The sequence below is a fragment of the Pan paniscus genome, chromosome 8 (genome assembly GCF_029289425.2).
Source record: "Pan paniscus chromosome 8, NHGRI_mPanPan1-v2.0_pri, whole genome shotgun sequence".
NCBI lineage: Eukaryota > Metazoa > Chordata > Mammalia > Primates > Hominidae > Pan > Pan paniscus.
In genome coordinates this window covers 94,893,405-94,917,751 of record NC_073257.2, presented here as the reverse complement: position 1 = coordinate 94,917,751, position 24,347 = coordinate 94,893,405, and the positions used below count along the sequence as shown (strand labels likewise).

Sequence of the window (24,347 nt, the reverse complement as noted above, 5' to 3'; positions counted from 1 at the left end):
CATAAGTTAAAAATAAAGAGAAAAACTTGAATAATTTACAGTCATTGTGTGAGCCACACTGGCCAGACTTGACAGGCTCAATTAATAGTTCTATTAACTATGTATAGGAATATATGAGCTTATTGGGAGTGAAGAGAATTTCTTTCACTGTTTTTTAGAGTTGCTAGGGGTTCAGTTAACTCCATCAAAAAATCTTCTAAATTCAAGGTGTTTCTTACTTATTCCTTATCATGTTACCTACCTTCCGTCTTTCCTCAGACATAGAATTTGCTGTAATATTCCTTCTGATGAAGCCATGCCATGCCAAAGGTGACGAGGGAATGGAAAAAGAATCATAAAGGCAAGGTCTAAGTGATTATGGGAAGTAGAACATAAATGATCAAGAGAGCTTTGAGCTAAGTCTCAGCTCCCTCTGGGCAGAAACTATACATCCCAGTGTATCGAATGGAGGTTCAAGTGAACTTATTTGAATACCAGTGATAGAGAGGCCTTAGAATCCTGGAAGACTTGGGGCTTCTAAGCTATAGTAAAAAATGTATATGCATATAAACTACTTTCCTTTATGAGTGAAAGTAAGGGAAGGTCAATGTAGAGTTTGGATATTCTGTTCTCCCCAAGGTTTTGGAAAAGGAAATCCACGAATTCACACACACACACACACACACAAACACACACACAACTTGTGCCAGGGTTTTATGACAATCTATATTGCTTTTAGCAATATAAATTAGGTGCTTGGTAAGGTGGTGGCATTTCTCTCAAGCAAAGAAAATTAAAGGGAGACCAAGCCTGAAAATGGTACTAGAAGAAGGAAATGCACCCTAGGCCTCTAATGAGGAACATATAGCTAATCCAATTCCAGGTGGAAAATACTTCCATTTGTATCATCATTTTGTCATTTTTGCCTTTAGTTATTAATTGATTCATTTTTTAAATAAAACTGTGCCCAGGCTGGTAGACAGAAAGATAACAATGTCCCGCTTGGTGCTCTAGCTTCTGTGCAGTCCTCTGAGCCTACCCTAACGAATCTGATGTTGAAGATTGTTTTCATTAAACACTTTGACTCCTCACTGAGTCCCAGGAGGAGATGTTGATCTCAGAGCCCTCTTGCTGTCCAGAGTGAGACATTGACAGCCCCAAAGATGGAAGTCCCCTGGTAATCCAGCTGTTTGCTTTCATAATTACCATGATCTGTCTTTCATTTAAATGTGGTACAACTACACATTATACTGTAAAAATAAGTGATTAACTGCTTCTTTATTGTAATTTGGTTATTGTTAAGTAAGGAATTTCTTTCTTGTACAAAGCTCTAGCAGGGAGACACTTCTAACTACCACCCTGCTGGGTGTGATTACCACTCTCGTGCTCCAGGGGAGGCTCTTAACTTTATAGCTACCCAGCCTCCAAGTTCTAGTGTGGAAAACCATGGGTGTTAACAACAGCAAGCCTCCATTGGGTATTTACTCTTTTAAACACTTTGCTATGCCCTTTACACTGTGATTGCATTTTTTTTTTTTTTTTTGAGACTGAATCTCACTCTGTTGCCTAGGTTGGAGTGCAGTCGCGCGATCTTGGCTCACTGCAACCTCCACCTCCCAGGCTCAAGCCATTCTTGTGCCTCAGCCTCCCGAGTAGCTGAGATTACAGGTGCTCACCACCATGCCTGGCTCATTTTTGTATTTTTAGTAGAGATGGAATTTCACCATGTTGGCCAGGCTGGTCTCCAGTGATCTTCCTGCCTCAGCCTCCCAAAGTGCTGGGATTACAGGCATGAGTCACCGCGTCTGGCCATGATTGCATTTAATCCTTAACAAAATTCTATAAGGTAGATATTATACTTGTTCATATTTTACCACAAAGGGAACCAAGGCTAAGAGACACGATATAATTTGCCTAATCAAATATAACAAGTAAATGACAGCCTGAAGATTTGAATCCAAGTATGACTCACTAGTGTACAACCCTGACCGTTATGCCAGATGGCATTCTTGGAGAACATAAAGTGCTATGGGCTGCACAAAAGAGAGTAACTCCTAACTCGCTCTGCGCAGCTCCACCATCTAGCAGAAGGACTATGTGAACCAGTATGGTATAGAGGTTTAGAGCATGTGATTTAAACTAGAACTCCTAAAATTAAAGAACCTATCTGTCATTTTCTTCTTTATGACTTTGAAAAATAAACATTTTAAAATAAATTCTGGTATTATTTGAAAAACGCAGTAATAATGCACAACTCTGATTTCTGTGGTGACTGGAAGCTAACACATAGGAAGCCCAGTGTGCCTGGCAAAGAGTAAGTGTTCAGAAATTGATAGTTACAACTGCCACAGCCAAGAGTTGCCTAGGAGATGTAACAGCTAATATCATATGGTAAGGATGGGGCCCTGGCATTAACAAAAGGACCTTAGGTAAAATACTAAGGAAATCTGAAAATACAGACTTTAGTTAGTAATACTATATCAATATTGTTCCATTAATTGTGACAAATGTACCATGCTAATGTAAGGCATTAATAATGGAGGAACTTTGGTCTAAGGTATATAGAAACTGTCTGTTCTATTTTTGCAACAGTTCTAAATATCTAAAAAACATTCTGAAATAGTTTATTAGGAAGATAATAGTTACTAATTCTGAATTGATGCTCAAGTTTGTTATTTTAAAAAATCATAATCACAGTTTTCTTTGAGAATCAACACAGATAACATGCAGACAGGTATCACAAACTATACCTGGAAATTAATCCCATGTTAGAAGAGCAAATTGGTAAAAAATTATAGGTCCACTGAAAAGCAATTACACATTGGCTTGAATTTCAGACAAGCTATAGGAACCAAATCCGTGCAAAATTCTTAAGACATGAGAAACCAAGGGGCTAATATTTTCATCTGCATTTCTTAAGTGCAGATTATATCATTTTAATAAATGAAATACGTCTACCAGAGTTCATTTGGAAAAATACACACACACACACACACACACACAGAGATGTTTATATCTACTTTTTTTTTTTTGAGACAACTCTGTCCCCGAGGCTGCAGTGCAGCAGTGTGATCTGGGCTCACTGCAACTTCCACCTCCCAGGTTCAAGCAATTCTCCTGTCTCAGCCTCCCGAGTAGGTGGGACTACAGTGGCACGCCACCATGCCCAACTAATTTTTGTATTTTTCCTAGAGATGGGGTTTCACCATATTGGTCAGGCTGGTCTTGAACTCCTGACCTCAGGTGATCCACTTGCCTCAGCCCCTCAATGTGCTGGGATTACAGGCTGAGCCACTGCACCTGGCCTACATCTATTTCTAGTCAAACGTAAACACCTTCATCTGAAGAAGGTCTAGTTTCTCAGCAAGGTAACTTTAGGGCATATTCAACATGTGCATACCAACTGGTAAACTGAAGTATATTTTTTAGTATTCATATTCCACATTTGCCTAAAATCTTTATGAAAAACTGAATTGTTTTTTCAGAAATAGATAGATAATGGTTGATAATGTGCAGGTTCATAGCAGTGGCCCCTTTGTTCAGAAGAGTTAGCCTTTAGTGACAGGCAGACACCAAGCCCTTAATACCAGCAAGTGGTTAATCAGTGCAAAGAACATAGAATGTTTGTGGTCACTGAGAGGAATGATCATTATGTGCATCATAGATAAACCGCACACACATGTGTGCACATACACATCACATACATGCCTGTATATGCCTGTACACACTCACCGCAATTTACAAAAAGGTCCTAAGTCACTTGCAGATCGTTGCTAGACCCATTTCCACAGCTTCCCTCTGTGTGGCACACAGACTGAGAACTTAAAGTAACACAAAGCGCTTTCTCTAAAAGTAACCTTTAAACACTTGAAAGAAATAGTCTTACTTGCTTTTGAAGTAGAATGCTGCACAGAACATGCCCACGATGACAATTCCAAAGATGATACATGAAATTGACAGCACCTGCCTTTGATAAACTTCTTCACTCTCTGTGAATTTGAAAAACAAAATTAGAATGGATGCTAGCGGGGTGCATCAGCAACAATCTTCATCCATGTACTTCTGAGCTGGTAGGAGTCTTTCAAAGCCAACTTTTTGGTTTCTGTCATAAATAGGGAAAAAACAAGGAACTTATTATGATTCAATTACTTTGCAAAGTTCTATAGGATAACTGGTTGCTGTTATTTGTATCTGCATGGCTACATCAGAACTCATTCTCAGATATTGCGATTACAGATTTATCATCAAAAGACATTCTATGACTTTAGGATTTACTGGGGACATAAGCTTGTGAAATTGTGGTAAGGCCCAAATTAATCAGCTAGAGAAACAAACTCAGGTGCTTCTGAGCTTTCCTGTGCCAGTGATGCCTTCTAATTTACCTTCTGTGGTGCTGATGCCCCTGTGTTTTCTGATTCTGATTTAGTCCTTGGCTGTCAGCCTCCCATTCTTCCTACTATCACTATGATTGACATCACTTATGAAGAAAAAATCAATAGGTATGTAAGTATTTTATTCACCCAGTCTCTGTCCTTCTCAATACCAACGATTTGGCACAGTAGAACTCAGCCTCTATTACCAAGGTCATACCTTGTAGCTTATCACGAAAATGACAATAATTCAAAAACAAACATTTCACTCTGTAGCCACTACCATCTATACTCCTAGGTCCTTTCTTAACCTGTATCTACCTAAACAATTCTTCCATCTCATCAAGACTTTGTATCTGTAGAACCCAGCAGTTTCTCTGTTAATTATCCTCGTCTTGTCTTCATCTTTCTGTTTATATAGGACAGTGACCATGGTCCGTGACTACAGTCATTTACTCTCTTGCAAATACTCTATTTACTTTATCCCTTTTGTCTTCCCTTCTACCTATTTGGCAAAATACATGGACACAAATCCAAGAAACTGCCTTCTCCATACCTCTACTGTGGGCAGCTCAGAATGGGGGAAGAAAACTGTACCACTGGGCAAATGGACACCAATAAAGAACAGCAATCACAGAGCTTAAGTAGTCATCTAATGGTCACTAACAATCTCATCAGCCTGCCTTCCTGTTTCCCTAATGATCATCCATATCGTCTCCACACTACTCACACACCTGACACAACTTTCCCTCTCTCACTCTCAGACCTTCTATACAGGTCATAAGAAACAAGCAGCCAATTTAGAGGAAATTTCCCACTTTTTAACACATATATATTCTAAAAATATACAAAATTAATTGCATCTATATACATTCTCTCTCTGTGTCATTAACATAGAACAATAGTTCTCAAATTGTAATGCACTGGAGTCACCTTGGAGCCTAATAAAAAACAGACTGTACCTACTTCTTTCCCCAGAGTTACTGATTTAGTAGATCTGGAGTGAGTACAGAATGTCGGCATTTTTTAAAAGTTCCCAGGTGATTCTGATGCTACTGGTCTGAGAAACACACTTTGAGGACTTTTGAGCAGACTAAGAGTTCTCAAAACATGAATCATCTACATAAAAAATCACCTGAGGAGATATGTTTTTCTTTGTTAATACTAGTTATGGTTTCCTTCTTTCTAAATCAGGATCTTTTTGTTTTTTTGTTTTTGTTTTTGTTTTTGTTTTTTATATAGAGTCTTGCTCTGTCACCCAGGCTGGAGTGCAGTGGCGTGATCCCAGCTTACTGCAACCTCTTCCTCCTGGGTTCACATGATCCTCCCGCTTCAGCCTCCCAAGTAGCTAGGACTATAGGCACCTGCCACCATGCTTAGCTACTTTTTGTACTTTTAGTAGAGACGAGGTTTCACTGTGTTGGCCAGACTGGTCTCGAACTCCTGACCTCAGGTGATCTGCCTGCCTCGGCCTCCCAAAGTGCTGGGATTACAGGTGTGAGCCACCACACCCAGCCAGGATCTCTATTTAAGTAAAATTTTCAGCTATTTCTCATGCATACTAAAATTAGAACATTATTCAATTATAGCAAGCACTATTTTTTAAATAAAATAATAATTCCTTTGGTGTTCATTGTTTCCTATCATCTCAGGGGCTTCTCATCACTGAAAATTAAAGAAAAACAATAGATTCAAACTCATTTTATGATGCCAGTATTATCATGATTCCGAAAAAGACGAAGACCTAACCAAAAATTACAGATAAATAGCCCTCATTGCCACAGAGGCAAAAATCTTAATAAATTTTAGGAAATAAAATACAACAATATATAAAAAGTATAGTGCATCATGACTAAGTAAGGTTTATACACAAAAATGCAAGGTTGGTTTAATATTTTAAAATTAATCAATGTGATTCACCATTTTTACATCTAAGCAGATAATTTAACAACTAGATCAGAGGCAAAAACATAGCCAAACTTAATATTCATTCTTGATTAAAACTCTCAAAACCTAGAAATAGAAGGCACTTCCTCAACCTAATAAAGAGTAGCTATAAAAAATCTATATCTAGCTGTGAAAGAGAGAATGTTTTTTTCCCTAAGATCAGGAATAAAGCAAGAATATCCACTCTCATACCTTCTGGTCAACACTGTACCAGAGGTTTAGTTAATGTAACAAGAAAAAATAGGAATAGAAATCATTCAGCTGGGGAAAGTAGAAGAAAAGTTGTCTTTGTTTGCAAACAAATGACAATTTATACAGAAAAGCTGATGGAATCTACAAAAGAGCTAGTATAACTATCAAGTAAGCTTAGGAAAATTTCAGGATACAAGGTTATAGGAGAGAGATACAAAAATAATTGTACATCATTTTATAGCAACAAAGAAAAATTGAAACAAAATTGTCATTTACAATAGCATCAAAGCATGTAAAATACATAGAGATCAATATAACAAAAGGAACACAAGTCTTGTACATTGAAAAGCTTAAAAGAAGATCTAAATAAATAGATATAACATGTTTATGGATTAGAAGGCTTGATATTATTAAGATGTCAATTCTCCCCAAGATGATAGACAGATTGATTGCAATGCTATTAAAATCTCAGGAAGCATTTTTGTTTTTGTTGTTCTTGTCACAGAAATTGACAACCCAATTCTAAATGTTTTACGGAAATACAAAAGATCTACAGTAGCCAAAACAACGTTCCTGTAGCCAAGAGAACAAAGTTGTGGAATCTCATGACTTTATTTCAAGATTTCTTATAAAGCTGTAGTAATCAAGACATATGGTATTGGCCTAATTATAGACAAATAAATAATTGCAACAGATAAAAGAGTTCTGAAATATAATATTCGAAACTTATGTGGCCAATTGGTTTTGACAAAGATGCCAACATAATTCAATGGTGAAAGAATATTTTCAAAAAATGACATTGCATCAATAGTATATATAGCCATATCCACAAAAATGAACCTGGATCCTAATCTCATACTCTATACATATATACACTCAAAAAGGATGATAGATGTAAATGTAAAGCTTAAACTACAAAATTAGAAGAAAACATAGGAAAAAATCTTAGTGCCATGGATTTGGCAAAGATTTCTTAACTAAAATATAAAAGCTATAAACTAAAAAATATTTCAAAATCAATAAAATTGACTTTATCTATCAACATTAACACTTGCTCTTCAAAGACACCATTATGAAAATCAAAAGGCAAGATACAGTCTGAAAAAATTGCAAAATATTTATTCAACAATGGACTTGTATCTTTAATTTATAAGAATGACTTCTCAATAATAAGATAAGCAAACCAATTTAAATGTGAGCAAAACATAGTTGAATAGACACTTCCCCAAAGATATCTGGATGACAAATAAGTACCTAAAAAGATACCCAACATTGTTCATTATTATTAAATTGCAAATTAAATTATAATGAGATATATGGCACCCCCACTAGAATAGGTGAGATTAAAGACTTACCATAACAAATGTGAAAAGGATGTGAACAACTAGAACTCTCATGTACTTCTGATGGAAAGGTAAAATTATATAGCCATTTCCAATAGCAGCTTCACAGAAAATTAAAAATATACCTACTTTATGATCTCGCCATTCCATTACCCACAACTATTGAAAGTTCAATTTCACTGGGTACCCAATGTTCATAGAAACTTTATTTTTAATAGCCCCCAAACTGGAAATAACCCAAGTATCCATCAACAGGTAAATGGATAATCAAATTATTACATTTCTATATAATGAAATAGTACTCAGCAGTAAAAAGAAATGAACTATTGATATAAACTACAATATGGAAGAATATCAGAATAAATATGCTGAGTGCAATAAATCAGACAACAAACAGGGTACATGTTGTATAATTCCACTTATTCAAAATTCTAGACAATGGAAACTATAATAACATAAAACATGTATGTAGATACCTGGGGTCAGGAGTAGGGACTGATAGGAGAGATTACAAATTGATGCGGGGAAACTTTTGGGAGTTACAGACATGTTAATTGTCTCAATTACAGTGGTGGTTTCACTGGTGAATACTTATGTCAAAAATGTATCTAGTGATACATTATAAACAGGTGGCTTATCTTATGTCAACTATAGCTACAAAAATATTAATCCTAGGGTACAAAAGAATACAAAGAATATGCAAAGAATATGTAGAATATGCAGAATATAAAATAATACATAGCTTTTTATCTTTTAGTCTTCTTTTGTGATTATACTCCCATAAACCATTCTCCATGTAGCAGGTAATATAAACCTTTTAATATATAAATTAAATCATATACATGCATGTATATGAATGAATATGTGTGTATATTCTATTTTTACTGTGTTATTAGGTTCCTATTTGACTTATAATACCTAAAATTCTTAGTATGGTCTGAAAGACCTGCCTGATATGACACTGCTCACCCATATCAACCACTCTTCTTTTTTTCTGTTATGTCTACCATTTCAGTCCTTAGAGTCTTGAAACACGCTGTTTGCTTTATTCTTCTGCTGGCTTTTTTTTTTTGAGGCAGAGTCCTGCTCTGTCACCAGCCTGGAGTGCAGTGGTATGGTCTCAGCTCACCACAACATCCCTGTCTTGGGTTCACGCGATTTTCCTGCCTCAGCCTCCCGAGCAGCTGGGACTAGAGGTGCGTGCCACCATGCCCAGCTAATTTTTGTGTTTTTAGTAGAGACCGGGTTTCACAATCTTGGCCAGGCTAGTCTCGATCTCTTGACCTTGTGATCCACCCACGTTGGCCTCCCAAAGTGCTGGGATTACAGGCGTGAGCCAATGCTCCAGGCCTTCTGCTTGTCTTTTAAATGCCCACTCCACTTTTTTTTTTTTTATCTCAAAGTAAATGTCACTAGTTCAAAGAGCCTTGCACTATCAAAAAGCCTTGCACGGTAAGCTCCACTGATTCAGGGGACCATATTCTTCATTAATTTACTCATTTGGCTCATCATTTTCTCCTCAGCACCTAGTGCAGCAATTCCCACATCACTGACACTTCAGACTTGTTACTTGAATTAACAAATGCATATTTCTGTCTTTACAGAATTGTTCATGTTACATCAATTCTCACCCCAGAGTGTTCTTAAGGCTTAGAATCTGTCCGTGTTGATATCAGGTACTCCTAGGCTTAAACACATCCTCCTTTCGTGAGTTGACCATCTGCTTCTGACCCCACCCACATCCAAACTCTGTACCCAGCTTCTCCATTTGGAGCTGCTATGGTTTCAATATGTTCCTCAAAGTTCCTGTGTTGGAAATTTAATAGTCATTGTAACAGTACTAAGAAGTGGGGCCTTTATGAGGTGATTAGGCAATGAAGGCTCCACTCATGAAGGGATTAATACTGTTATCATGAGAGTAGACTAGTTATCACAGGAGGGGGTTAGTTATCACAAGAGTGGGCTCCTGATAAGAGGATGAATTCAGCTCAATTTCCTCTCTCTGTCTCCTGAGCTCACTTGCCTTCCCCCTTCTGCCATAGAACTGCCCTCACCAGATGCTGGCGCTATGCTTTTGGACTTCCCAGCCTCCAGAAACGTGTACCAAATAAATTTCTTTTTTCAAAATAAAGTACCCATTTTGTGGTATTCAGCTATAGGCTAAAATAGGGGACTTTTCATCCAACCTTGGCCTCCTCACTGTGATTCTGCACTCACAAAGTCCTTTTCACAGCACAAAGTACCATAAGGAAAATGGTGAAAGCACTTGTACCCTGGCCTCAGAGGATGAGCAGCATGATCAACTGATATGTAGGTATTCTGATTGTTTATCTCTGTGTTGGATTTGTGTGCTGTTCCAACCAACATACTCTAATGCTGACACTGGTATGCTGCCTGGTTTTATATTCTAGACTAGCTTCATTTGGTGCTGATGGCAATTCAAAGACAGAAAAGCAAGCTGAGGGGTGGCTCAGATACACAAAATTCTTCATACCGTGACTTTCTGGGGTGCTCCCAAAATGGTGCAGAAGCTTCCAGGGCCAGCTGAAATTAGTCCATGGGGACTTGTGGTGTTTCTCTACCAGTAAAGGTACTTGCAGTACTTTATCATTAATAAGCAAATGGAAGCCTGATGAAACAAATCTGGATCAAAACCTACATGTAGAGAGCCCACATTCTAGGACCTATTTTCCTTTATTTCTTCTATTTTCTGAGACCATGCACTATATCCTCTCTTAAGATATGATCTCATGTTTTCTAGTACTTTTTCCTGTGGAATTTTGTTGGGAACCAATGTTTTCGAACATTTTCTCTCTTCTTAGGGCTTATTTTTGTTTTTAATGCATTTATTTGGGCTGGCATAATAGAAAACAGAAAGTAAACCTAAAAAATATCACATTATCTACATTTGTTAGTAAGTCGAGAGGGGCAATCATGTGCCCCAGCAGGCTTGGGTTGACATTTTAAAGTTGGAAAGATTCAAATTGAAGGGATAAAACATGTATTATTAAGACCTGTTTAGGCATATCATCATCTTAAAAAATGTCATCCTTTCCACCCCCACATTTGCAAGTTCATTAAATTTTCCAATTGAACTTGGAAACAAATAAATAGTTGTGCCAACTCTTAAGAATTCCATTTTACTTAATTGTCAGTTCATGACTGAAATGGAATAAGCATGACTTGCATATAATAATCTATCTACCCTGCTTCTGCAAATAAAAAGAATTATAAAAATTATGGAGAATAATGCCCACTAAAACAAACAAAAACATAAGACTGCACTCACAAAAATGAATTATTTCCACATAACATGTATGCAGTATGTTTTTGTTTTGTTTTGTTTTTTACTTGAAGCTAGTCAAATGTAGCCTGGGGACATGCAAAAATAAAAAAAAGGTTCTGAGTTTAAATCAAGAGTGAAATTAAAACTACAAAGACTACAAGTGAATTTATAGACCCAGGTGTAGCTACAATGATGGTATATTATTAGTGCATTTGATTCATAGGGTATTATGCGAGAACCAGCATAAATCAAGGGGCTGAGAGTCTGGTAATTTTGGATTTGACTTTAATTTTGGTCACTTTTAAAATGAGTGACTGCAAGTATGCTACTTTACCTTTATAAACTTCAATTTCCTCACCTACATAAAGGCAATATCACTTGTGTTTATAATGAGAATGATATCAAGTAAGGTCTCTTAAGCATATAGCACATAGTAATTCAATAAATTCTGGTTTTTCATCCTTCTATATTTTAAAATTTGTTCCCCCTGTGTGATGGCTAATTTTAGGTGTCAACTTGACTGGAATATGGAATACCTAGAAACCTAATAAAGCATTATTTTGGGGTATGTCTGTGTAGATGTTTTCAGAGGACATTAGCATGTTCATCTAAGTGGACTAGATGGGGAAAATCTGACTTCAATATGGGCAGGCACCATCCCATCTTCTGGGATCCTGAAGAGAACAAAAATGAGAGAAAATGCAAATATGTTGATCTATTTGTTGAACTGAGATGTATTCCTCCTTTCCTGTTCTTGGACAAAAATTCCAGGTTCCCTGGCCTTTGGACCCTATAACTTAAATCAATGACCTTGGGTCCTCAAGCCTTTGGCCTCAGACTGAGAATCACATCATTGGCTTCCCTGGTTCTGAGGCCTTTGAACTTGGATTGAGCCATGCCACCAAGGGTGGCCTGGCTAAGATCACCCCTTACCCTGAGCCAACTCCACTCAAGGAGCAGTGTGGTCCGTGGTTATGCATGCCTGACTTTTACCATCAGCTGCAACTGTTCTTATCCTCTTATTCATTGTCCTTACCAATAAAATAGAAAAACATTGCATACCTGCATGTTTAGGGATTAAATACATAAGCATGAACAAAGTGCCTAGAATAATACATGGCATATAAATGATGCACAAAACGCCAGTTTCTTTCCTTTTTCCGTTTTCTCTTGAAGCAGCATTAAGTCAAAAAGAACCTTTAAAATATTCTACTCCCATATGCAAAACTAGCCTTAGCCACAGGCAGTCAGTGACTTGCTAACTCTGGAGAAGTCTGTGTCCAGAAACTGGTATTTAAGGAATTTATTTTTATGTCTTTTTTTTTTAACTCATTTTTTTAACTTGTACTTTCACTCTTGGTAACTATATTTCTCAATTGTGGTTTTGAATTTCCTGCCCAGAAATTTTGAGGGATGTAATACAAGCAGACCTCTTTGGGGAATGGGCTCTGTCTTTCACACTCTTCCTCACAGATAAACAAATAGGAAGTGTGTAGTATTTCTTCCATTTTCTTGGTAAAGACAATGGATAAGAGGATAAGAGCAGTTACAGCTGGTGGTGAAACAGACGCATGCAACAACCATGCATTCTGCTCCTGGAGTGAGATGAGGAGTCCAGGGCAAGGGCAAGGGCAAGGCTCAGGCCAGGCTGCCTGCCAGAAAGATTCTCTCCACTGTTCTAATGCTGGGTTCTGAAATTTCACCATAATGTTACTTTCTCTAGTTTCATACTCTCCCTCACTTCTCCCTTTAAGAAAAATAAATTGTGCTGTTTGTCCTTGGAGACACAGAATCCTTGGAACACTTATTGGCTAGCATGATATCTACTTAACTGGGCAGCCATAGTTCAGATCCGGATGTGTAACACAGCCTTATGGTAATTCTTTTGGAAACTGCAACAGTATAAAATTCTCAAAGTCTCTCCATAGAAACTTGTTAAGCTGTACTACGTAGAAAAAAGAACGCTACCGAAAGAAAATCACAGTCATAGTTCTTGTTACACTATTTCCCCAGAGAGATCTCTGTATGGAGGACAGAGGTGTGGGAGACCATGATACAGCATGATCTCCTACATGTGTGAGGGAACAGGAACTGTTCTAAATGGCACCTCCATATCCCCTCCAGGTATAGGGACCTAGGATTCTAGTGCTTCTTGAGAACATTTCCTTTGTAGCACCATTTTTAGGGTTGCCTAAAAGACACTGAGCTCAACTATGATGTCCATAAATGTGCTGATCTTCAAGTAGTGTGAGGTTAAGGCACACACAAACACACACACACAAACCTATATGTCATATATGTAAGCAAAAGTTTTACCTGGAAACCCGCATACTCAAGATATGCAAATCAGATCCTATGTGTTGCCACTAGGTATCAAAATGAAGCATGATTACTCTTATAGTCATTCTAAAAGTCAAACAACTATACCTCAGAGGCTCCTTTCTATCCAAGTATTCATTATCTGAGGCCCTGAAGTTAAGAGTCTACATAGAGAAGCAAAAGTCATCACAATACAACAATATTCAATAACGAACCCACTATTTATGAAATGAGTCTTCACTCCAGCATTTCTCCCTGCCTAATTCTAGTATTTATTTCTATCCATCAAACCAACCTCATCATCTGTGTAGGTCAGTCTCTCCCTAATGGTTGCACTCTGACTTTTTTGTCCTCATTTTAACTGGATTAAGTTTAAGTGGATTTAATCCAGTATTAATTATTGTTAGATAAACAGGTCTCCTGAATTTTATTTTTAAAAATCAACAAATGCTTGGGATAGATTAAAATGTTAGGCGCTTATAAGCAATTGCAAATGAACCTTGATCAGAAAAGAGAATGAAAAGGAGAATATTTAGAATGTTTAGAAATCAGGATATGCTCTTTTTAACTTGCAGATAAAAATGAACAGAGTTCAATGGCCTTATAAATGCCTTAAATAAGTATTTCATTTAGTTAAAAGAGAGCCTGAAGGCAAATAAAAGGAATCCTTACCATGAGATCAATGAGATCAAACATACACTGGCAGGGTGGGGTAGTTACAGAGGGTGGCAACCTGGCAGGGTGGGCATATAATAAGAATATCAGGAAGACAGAACCAGCTCCCTGAGCCTTGCTACAAGCAACCCTGAGAAAGCTGCCTGGGGGTGGGGGGCCTCCAGTCCCACCATCCAAGTGCAGAGAAGCTGAGATGACCAGGAGGTACTAAAAGGCTCCATGTCTTTTACACTGTGTTATTCAGGCTAGAAGCACCTTCCCTTTTTCTACTTGAAACTCCCACTGTTATGGATTGAATTTTGTCTTCCAAAAGATGTTGAAGTAATGACTCCAGTAGCTATATGCATATGACCTTATTTGAGTATAGAGTCTGCTATGGTCTGAATATTGGTGTGCCCCCAAAATGCATATGTTAGTACCTAATGCCCTATGGAATCATATTAAGAGGTGGGGCTTTTGGGAAGTGGGTAAGTCATGAGGGCTCCACCCTCATGGATAGGATTACTGCTCTTATAAAATAAACTCAAGGAAGCTCCCTGCCCCTTCTACCATGTGAGGGTACAACAAGAAGGCATCATTTATGAAGCAGAGACTGAGCTTTCACCAAACACCCAATTTACTGGCATCTTGACCCTGGTCTTCCCAGCCTCCAGAACTGACAAATAAATGCCTGTTGTTTATAAGCTATGCAGTGTAGGGTACTTTGTTATGCAGCCCAGATGGACTAAGAAAGGGTCTTTGAAGAGGATCAAGTTAAGATGAGGTCATGAAAATGGATCCTAATCCAGTATTACTGTGTCCTTAGTAAAAGGAGAAATTTGGACACAGAGATAGACACATACACACATAGGGAGAACATCATCTAAAGATGAAGTCAGAGATTAGGGCAATGATTCTACAAGCTTAGGAACATCAAAGAGTGACAGCCAATTACCAGAAGCTAAGAAAGAGGCAAGAAAGAGTTACCCCTTCACAGCCCTCAGAAGAAACCAAGTCTGCTAATACCTCGATAAGAACTGGAAAACAAAAGAATTGTTGTGTGAGCCACCAGTTTTTGGAGCTTTGTTACAGCAGCCCTAGCAAGTTAATCTGCCCACCGATCCCTAAAAGCTCAGAATAAATACTATTAAGCCTGAAAATTCTTCCTAAGCTTCCCTTCTGCATTCCTTTTGCACCTTTTCCATAACTGCATGGTCTTTTACCAAAAATGCACATACCCATTTCTCAAAAGCCCCTCAAGGACAAGGATATGATCTTTATTTCTGGATAGTTGTATGTGGCTAATGCTGGCTGTGCACTAGGGGGTCACTACAAAAGCCTTTGGTGAACTCAATCGCTTCTGAGCTGGATGTCTAAGGACATTTACCAGTGGTCTTCTGCTTGGTGGGGCAATAAAAAGAGGCAGCAATTTCTTGAGGTGGGGGAGGCGGTAGAAAGTTACATTTACCCTACGGATTCATTTTCTTGCTCTTTGCAGTCAACTGCATAATATTACACTTAAAAAAAAATTGAAAGGTGGGGCGCCGTGGCTCACACCCGTAATCTCAGCACTTTGGGAGGCCGAGACAGGTGGATCACGAGGTCAGGAGATGGAGACCATCCTGGCTAACACGATGAAACCCCATCTCTACTAAAAATACAAAAAATTAGCAGGGCGTGGTGGTGGGCGCCTGTAGTCCCAGCTACTCAGGAGGCTGAGGCAGGAGAAAGGAGTGAACCCAGGAGGCGGAGCTTGCAGTGAGCAGAGATTGCACCACTGCACTCCAGCCTGGGTGACAGAGGGAGGCTCCGTCTCAAAAAACAACAATAACAACAACAACAAACAACAACAACAACAAAGGAAAAACTAAAATAATTACTTTATAATAATGTTGATACTCTATAGTTTATCTTATTTCTACACAAGATGCTTTTAGATGTGCATTATCAGTTAAAGTTGATATTTAAGGGTAAATAACAGTTTAAATTCATAAACATCTGTATTCTCAGCCTGTCATTTTCCTTTCTTCCCCTGCACCCCCACCAAATATAAACCTTTCCTGTAATAACCGCTTATCTCCTCCCCTCCTTTCACAAACAGTGCATCTCTGGCTGACTATAGATAAGTGACTGTTATAAGACATATTTTGAAAAGAAAATGAAAAGCCCTGGGTCTTCTCATTAATATGTCTAATATGCACTGGCTTTCCAAGTGCTATTTCTTCCACAAATAAATTATAAGTAAAAAGCATCCTGCATCAAATTATATCTACCAGTGAGTTTTCAATGCTAAGATAATCCCAGTCTGTGGTGTCCGAGTTCCCTTTTAAAAGATCTGTTAATTCCATTTTTCCTGAACCTATACTAGCTGTCCCCCACTCCTTACCCTCAATTCTAGGTTTTATCACTTAGGATTCACTGTTCATTGGCAAAGTCACATTCTAGGAGCAAGACATGTGACTTGGAACAATAAAATTTCATTTTCTTGACAACAGGGAGAATCTGACCCAGTGGTTTAAGGGAATCTTCTAGCTGTGACCTATTTAGATGGAGTAGGGATTCTAACCCACTAAAGACCTTTTAACTTTGCTTCACAGAACATTCAGGACCAAGGTAACACACAACCTTCTCCATATTGGTGTAATGGGGCTTCACTTCTCTCAGACAGATGAGGTGTAAGCTAAAGGAATCTAACTCCTTTACCACAGGTATTAGCAGTGATCCTGGAAGATCTACAAACATAATCAGCAAAGTCAGCTCTTTGCATAGGTGTGCAGGCTGAGAGCCCTGTGGCTATTTGACTTCCCAGGCTTAAGTTGTAACTATCCCATCAGGAGCTGTCTCGAGTCAGGTGGATATCAGACTGCATAGAGCAGGCATATGGACTCCAGGTAGGGGTTCTCTCCTCTGGCTATACATTAGAAACACCTCGGGAGCTTCTCAAATACACCAACAACTGAACCCCAGCCCAGAGCAGATCTGAATTTCCAGCACTAGGAAGCTAGATCTGTGTATGTTCAAATCTACCTAAAGCGCTGAAGTTGAAAACCTCAGGTCTAGAAGTAGAGCATCCAGTCTGGACCAGCATGATCCAACAGAAATATAATGCAAGCCACATGTATAATTTAAGCTTCCAAAGCTTTCTAGTAGGCACGGTAGAAGCAATCCAATCAATCAATCAGTCAATCAAGGGAGAAATTCACTTTAATTATACATTTTATTTGACCCAACATATATAAAATAGTATCACTTCAATACAGAATAGCTATAAAATATTAATGAAATATTTTATATTGTTTTGGCGCTAAGTCTTTGAAATCCAGTGGGGCTTTTTATATGAGACTTACGGTATATGAGACTTACAGCTCATTTCAGGCCAGCCATGTTTCGAGTGTTCAACTGTGCTAATTTTACCCTAAAACTGCCTCCTTACAGATTCTAAGTTTGGTCTAATGGTTTCTCTGTACATAGTGAATTTTAACCTAACAATATGCCCAAATAGACTGTAACCTACTCCTGTACCAATCACTGAGTTTCAGCTAATCACAGTCAGTCAACTGTTCAAACTGTGTTCAAATGAATGCCGAGTTACTATAACCAGCTGTTTCTGTACCTCACTTCTGTTTTCTGTAGGCCACTTTCCCTTCTCCCATAAATTCTCTGCTTCCATAAATTCTCTTACACCTTCTGGCAGTGCCAAAGTCACTCTGAATGTAATTTGGTTCAGAGGGCTACCCCTTCACAAATTGCTCTACTAAAGGCTGTTAAATTTAACTTGTCTCCAGTTTTTCTTTTAATGACCATCACATGTTTGTGGCTACCACGTTGAATAGTGCAGACTGATAGTCGGAAAGCACCGATCTGTTCCCAGGGTCTCGCTCTATTTACCTGACTTTCGGCAATGTTATTTAACCTATGACTCAGTTTTTGATGTGAAATGTGGTGATGATCATAATACCTGCCTACTGGGTCATTGGAAGATTAAATGAGAGGCTTTGTACTATGCATTTACTGAGCACAGTGTCTGGCTCACTTCCAGTGTTAATAAGATATAATTGGTTTCTACTATATTATTACCATTATTTTAATATATCATAGAACCCATTGTAAAAACTGAATTTGAGAGGTAACATGTAAACTATTTGAAAACAATTTCCAATTCCTCAAGTGCATAAGAAAAATGAAGAATTAAAACAGTGTTGTAGTCAAACTCGTTAGTTTCAGGTACAGAGTCATACTGATGCTCCATGAATCATAATAATGATAGTCACAGCAATAAGAAATATATAATCTCTTTTATAAATATCAGTGCTGATAATATTCAACTTAATTCATTTTAACTTGATTTTTCAAAGATTTATCTTAAGGATATATGTAAACTACAGATGGAAATCCAATAGCATGGCTCACCCCTCTCCTTGGAGATTTTGTTATCCCTGCCCCTCCACTGCCTGCTTTGTAACCTACTCCTATGTTTAACAGTTGTCTTCCTCTACTTGCTCATAGTGTCTTTTTAATTTTTTTCAAATATATTTACTTATTTTTAAATTGACATATGAAATTATATGTGTTTATTGTGTACAATATTTTGAAGTATATATACATTGTGGAATGGTTAAATTGAGCTGATTAACAAACACATTACCTCACATGGTTATCATTTTTGTGGGGAAAAGACTGAATATACACTCTATGGGCATTTTTCAACAATACAAAATATCATCATTGACTATAGCTGCCCTGCTGCACAATAGGTCTCTTGAACTTATTCCTTCTATCCAGCAGCAGATATGTATTATTTGACCAACATCTCCCCGACCCCATCTTCCCCCTAAACCCTCTGGCCTCTCATAACCATCATTCTATTCTCTATTTCCATGAGAACAGCTTTTTTTAGATTCCATATATCATGTGGTATTTGTCTTGCTTTGCCTGGCTTATTTTACTTAATAATGTCTTCAGTTTCACCCATGCTCATGGTTTCTAGTTCCCCTGGAATCTGACTTGCACATGGTCTTGCTGAACCACATCTCTTACTTCACCTAAGAATATCCTTTCATTACTGTCCATGTTGTGAAGCATCACAATCTTTTATTTTTTCAAAATTCAAATTCCTGCCCTTTACAATAAACTTTAAAGGTTAATACATAACAAAAATGCATAATTCATAAATTTACACTGTGAGAAAATTTTACAAAATGAACACACATAGGTACTCAATGCTCAGACCAAGAAATGGAATATGATCCATACCCCTGTATATACTGCTTCCTAATTACTAGCCACCTTCTCTACCAATGTAACTATTAAACTGACATCTAATACCAAAAGCTAGTTGTATCTATTTTTGATCTTTATGTAAATAGAATCATACCATATGTTCTTTATATGTCTAGATTTTTTTTTTGCTCAGTATTATGTTATAAGATTCAATATGTTGTTGCAGGTAGCTATGGCTCATTTATCATTGTTTCTATTAAAAATAAAAAAAATTATCCAGGCGTGGTGGCACGCACCTGTAGTCCCAGCTACACGGGAGGTTGAGACAGGAGAATCGCTTGAACCCAGGAGGCAGAGGTTTCAGTGAGCTGAGATTGTGCCACTGCACTCTGCACTCCAGCCTGGGTGACAGAGCGAGACTCCGTTTAAAAAAATAATAATAATAATAATATAGAATTACTGTTATCATTTTTTGCTATTATAAATAATAGATTACCTGTTTTCTAAAACTTGTAATAAGTCATGGGCATTGTTTATGTTAGTGCTCATAGGTCTATCTCATCCTTTTAAGTGGCTGCAGAATATTCTGTCATATGGTAAAGTCATATGGACATTTATTTTATTTCTACTATTGCCGAACTATAATCACTGTTGAGATAAAGAGCCTTGTGTACTTGTGGTAAGTACATTTTAAATAGAATACTGATCATCTGTAAGGTGTGTGGAAAAGAAAACAAAGAAAGAAAGAAGAAATCATATGAAAGAAATGAAATAAAATGCCTCTGAGTAACTAGGAGTTCTAGAGACGATCTCGTTCTTCCCCATTCTGATATTTGGCATTTCTCAGACTAACAGCTCTCCCCATCTTGACCCTGTACAAATCTTGTTGATAAACCTTACCTATACAAAAAGTGCAAGTCAGCATTCTCCAGCAAAGAAGAAGTCTAACTGGCAAATATATTGATTTATTCAGTGACAGAGATTACCCCCAGGTATCCTTAATTCACAGATATGAATGGAAAATCCTGATTCACCAGGTCTTTGAAGAAAATCTTAGTGATAAGTTCCCAGAGTAAGGCATGAAGTGTTTATATAAATAGGCCTCTAGGATGGACCTTAAAAGTATCCATAAAAAAATATTGGTCTGTTTTACAAACTCACGGTATGGTGATTTCCAGCATTTAATGTTGGACATTGTGGTCCACTGAAAAGTTTGTAAGTGCTAAGTTCAGAAAGATTTGAGTCAAGTGATACTTCCGACATTTAAAAATTGTGCGCCTTTTAAGCCTCATCTCTTTTACCTAAACAAAGGGCAGGAGGGGTTAATTACTGATACACAATAATTATATACTGCAGTTATCCATTTCCTTACCAGATAAGTTAGGATGCTAGATGAGAAACAAGTTGTCATCCAGCAGTGAGAGCAATTTGGTTCCTACTCTGTAGTGACACCAACAGGGGTTTGGTGATAAGTGTGCCTCAGCAGCCAGTGCTCTACAGGATCTAAGGATGATGGACTTAGTACCCAGAGATAAGAACAATCATAGTTCAAGAGAGGCAGAAGCAATAGAGGTGTTTGCTACTCCAATAATTAGTAAAAGCAGCAAATCTCTGGAAGATAAATGCAGAAGCAAGACAATCCATACATGACCCACAAGGTGATTGGAGCATACGGTTACAGCTGAACTGAATAGAATTTTAAGGTCTCTGGGGAATTCTCAAGTCTCTACTGTGTCTGTGTAGACAATCTCCAATTATAAAAAGTATGTAGAGTATTTAAGTTTACTTTATGTCCTAACCGCATTATGGCAATAGTTCTTGTAACAGCAATTGTACCCAGACAGCTGTAGAGATTGCTGTTTTTTCCACATGCCCATTCATGTTTAGAGAAAAGTGAATCTCTTTTGGCATCATAGGCTGTATTAAGTCTATCTTTTATTTTGTATTTCTGATTCTTTGATATCTGGTTCTTCCTGACCCTGAAGGAATTTCCCCTCTCAGGACTAATCAGTTCCTAGAGATAGAAAATAAATTGCCCGAGCACACACTTTTCAAATAAAAACCAACCCAATCCAGAGCCCAGATCCACATTTACCTCCTTTTCTGGGATTCCATACTCAAGACCATTATCTTTTCAGTGGCAATCATTTCATGATCAGTTGGCCTTACCACATCTCAAATTTTCTGTTAATACACTCTATTTTAGAACATGGGATATTGAAATAAGTATTTCAAAACGATCATATGCCATGCTAAAAATGTATTACTATTTAACAATTTTGAAAATATATCTCCTTTCTAACACAAAAGAGGTGCTTAGATCAATCTTTCAATGCAACTCACAGGACTAAGTCATAAAGATTTCACCACTAATAGAATTAAAATGTAAGATTAGCATAACGTTACTATCTACATTTATTGGGTTCCCTGATGCATCTGACATTAGAAACTGTTCTAGAATTATACTTTGGCTATAAAGATGAATGAGGCACAATTACACAACTTCTGCAATCTAGCTGGTGAATGGACACAAAATAAATAGGAAATAGTGTGGTAGGTGTTAATGAACTATGAGCAAATTGGAATTCAAATATAATGGGGTAGGATAGAGGATAATTTGCCCATGCCTGAGACTTGGGAAGTGACAAAGAAGGCCTCAGAGAAGACATTAGGAACAGTTGCCTGAGTGGTTGTGCAGGAGAGGTACAACCATACTTCTTTCTACTTGTGACAATGACCTAGGGCAATGTAAGAAACCCAGCTTATGCCACACGCTTACTTCCCAAGATCCAGATGCAAATAAATAAATAAATAAATAAAAGCCACAGTCCTACTCACTCTGTCAACACAAGTTGACTGTGGGATGAGATCCCCAGGAACTGGAGAGAAATGCCTCTACTGCTGCCTGGACTACAGGGTTGTGAAGCCTCCTATGCTGCTCAGCTTTCAAGGAGCTGAAAATCTGAGAAAATTTGCTGCTTCCATATGTGAGTTAGCTAAGAATCTTTTTTCACTTGAATCATGACTCACTTAAAGATTTCTGGAAGAAGAATAAAGAGGGAGAGAAGAAGGGAAAGAAGAGAAGAGAAGAAAGGCGAGTGAAGAACAGATTGGAAAAGGAGAGTTAGAAAGGAAGGGAGAAGATAAGACTGGATATCAAGGGGAAAGGAGGAGAAGGGAGAGGAGGAAGAAACCGTCATTTACTGCCTGTCTGTCTTCATCCTGGATCACCCTATTTGCTGATGACCACAAGGTCTCTGACTAGTGACCTTCCTCCTCTTTAGAAGATTGAAATGTAACAGAGCTGCACTTCTCTCATTTAGAGAATGTGATTTGTTCAGTTTGTGTAAAAAGCCATGCAGGGCAGGGATCTCAGGGAGTGCCAGACGCTCCACTGTGAGCTTGCAGGAGAGAAGCAGTCAGTGTTTCCTGAATCATCTGATCCTGCTGAGTTGGATGCTGGCCACAGAGAGCCCCAGTCAGAGGTGGAAAGACCCAACATGTTCTTTATGCCATCCACATACACTACTAGCTCAGGGTGGTGGCAAACCCAGCTATCAATTCTGCATACTCAAATTGGTACCTTACAAATGCCCAAATTAAGAGACCATTCAATTAAAGAGCCCAATAACTTCTAGCATAACATTATGACATCCGAACAATTGTTAACATATCTTGCTTGAATTTATGGAAAGAATAAAAACAGGTGACATCTCAATCACCTAAATTGAATTTACTCAATTTGTATTGTTGCTGTTAGAGACATTAATGAAGGTGAGGGTAATGTGAACTATGGTGTGTAGCGGTGAGGTCAGAATTGCAAAGTAAGAAGGCTGTCCTACGGAATCCTAAATTTCAAACAGCCGCCATAGAGAGGAAAACAAAGTACTGGCCACAGAATGAAACCTGTCGGAAAGCAGGTGAAGGAATGGAGAGAAGGAGATGGAACTTGGAGTGCTGCTGCAGAAGATTTGAGGATGCTGCACAAGATCCCTGTGGTCCTTCCCATGGGCAGGTGGGAGCTAAGACTGTAAACTCTTCAAGGCAAATATCCAGGGATGATCCCATAGCCCAGATAAGGTAGAAGAATTTTCTCTTCATTTCACAAATGAAGAAACAAAGGCTCAAAGAGGTTAAACGATGTATGAGGAAAAGACCTGGGACTCAAATACATGCTGTAACTCCAGATTGCCATAAATATTTGCTCTTTTCCTAATCTTTTCCCCACTCCTGAGAAAGCTGAAAGGGATATCATTCATCCTCCCTCTTGCACTCAGACGGCAGACTGCAGGAGACTCCTGTGCAAACCAAAACTGAGCAAAACTAGAAACATAAACACAGAAAGTGTTTTATTAAAAAACAACAACAAAGCAAAACAAAAAAGCCCTAACAATAACCTTGGCCCTCAAGGACCTCAAAATCCAATAGAAGAGTCAATGAAGGTTTCAAAATGCAATGAACGAAGTTTCAGGAGAGAAATGAAAACTAGAAGGAGAAGTGAGGATATAGGAATTTCCACTATTGAATATTTAATAATTCTGTGGCAGGTACTCTGAGGAACATATAATTAACTTCTTTGTGCCCTTTTCTGAGGTCTGAAGATCCCAAGACAGCTTCCCAAGGTTATATACTCAGAAGGTGAAAGGTAGAGGCAAGATTCCAACCCAAATTGTGTCTGGCTCCAAAGTTCAAGCATGTCTTGCTTCCTTACCTCCTTCATTAACACTTATTTAGCCTTGAAGTCAGATGGAAAGTATCTCAAAAATAAATTTATTTTATCAATAAAGGATGGATGAATATGTAAATAAAGTTGGTAAGCTTTCTATTCCTGCTGATGGAGTAAATGGGTGATATGAAGGAAATTGGATCGGGCATGGCTCCCAAATTTCTAGTATAGACAAAAATTGGATAGTATTGGTACTGCAAGAGGGAGCAGAACAAAGCAGTTAGTGGAGGGGATGTGTGGAGTGGCTGCTTGCCCTTCATGCCCTGGGCCTGTCTTAACCTGTGAGTCTTTCCTTTTGCCATCGCCTCCTA

General features: G+C 38.1%; 1 protein-coding gene across 15 annotated transcripts in view; it reads right to left on the bottom strand.

The window, feature by feature from the left end:
- NRG3 (neuregulin 3) overlaps positions 1-24,347 on the bottom strand; it is a 1,147,889-nt gene that overhangs the window by 63,892 nt on the left and 1,059,650 nt on the right. For all 15 annotated transcript variants that reach the window (XM_008953559.5, XM_034931004.3, XM_034931005.3 and 12 more), the window contains one exon: positions 3,866-3,968. In XM_008953559.5, the coding sequence (XP_008951807.2) occupies positions 3,866-3,968 (103 nt within the window). The remainder of the gene's footprint in view (positions 1-3,865; positions 3,969-24,347) is intronic.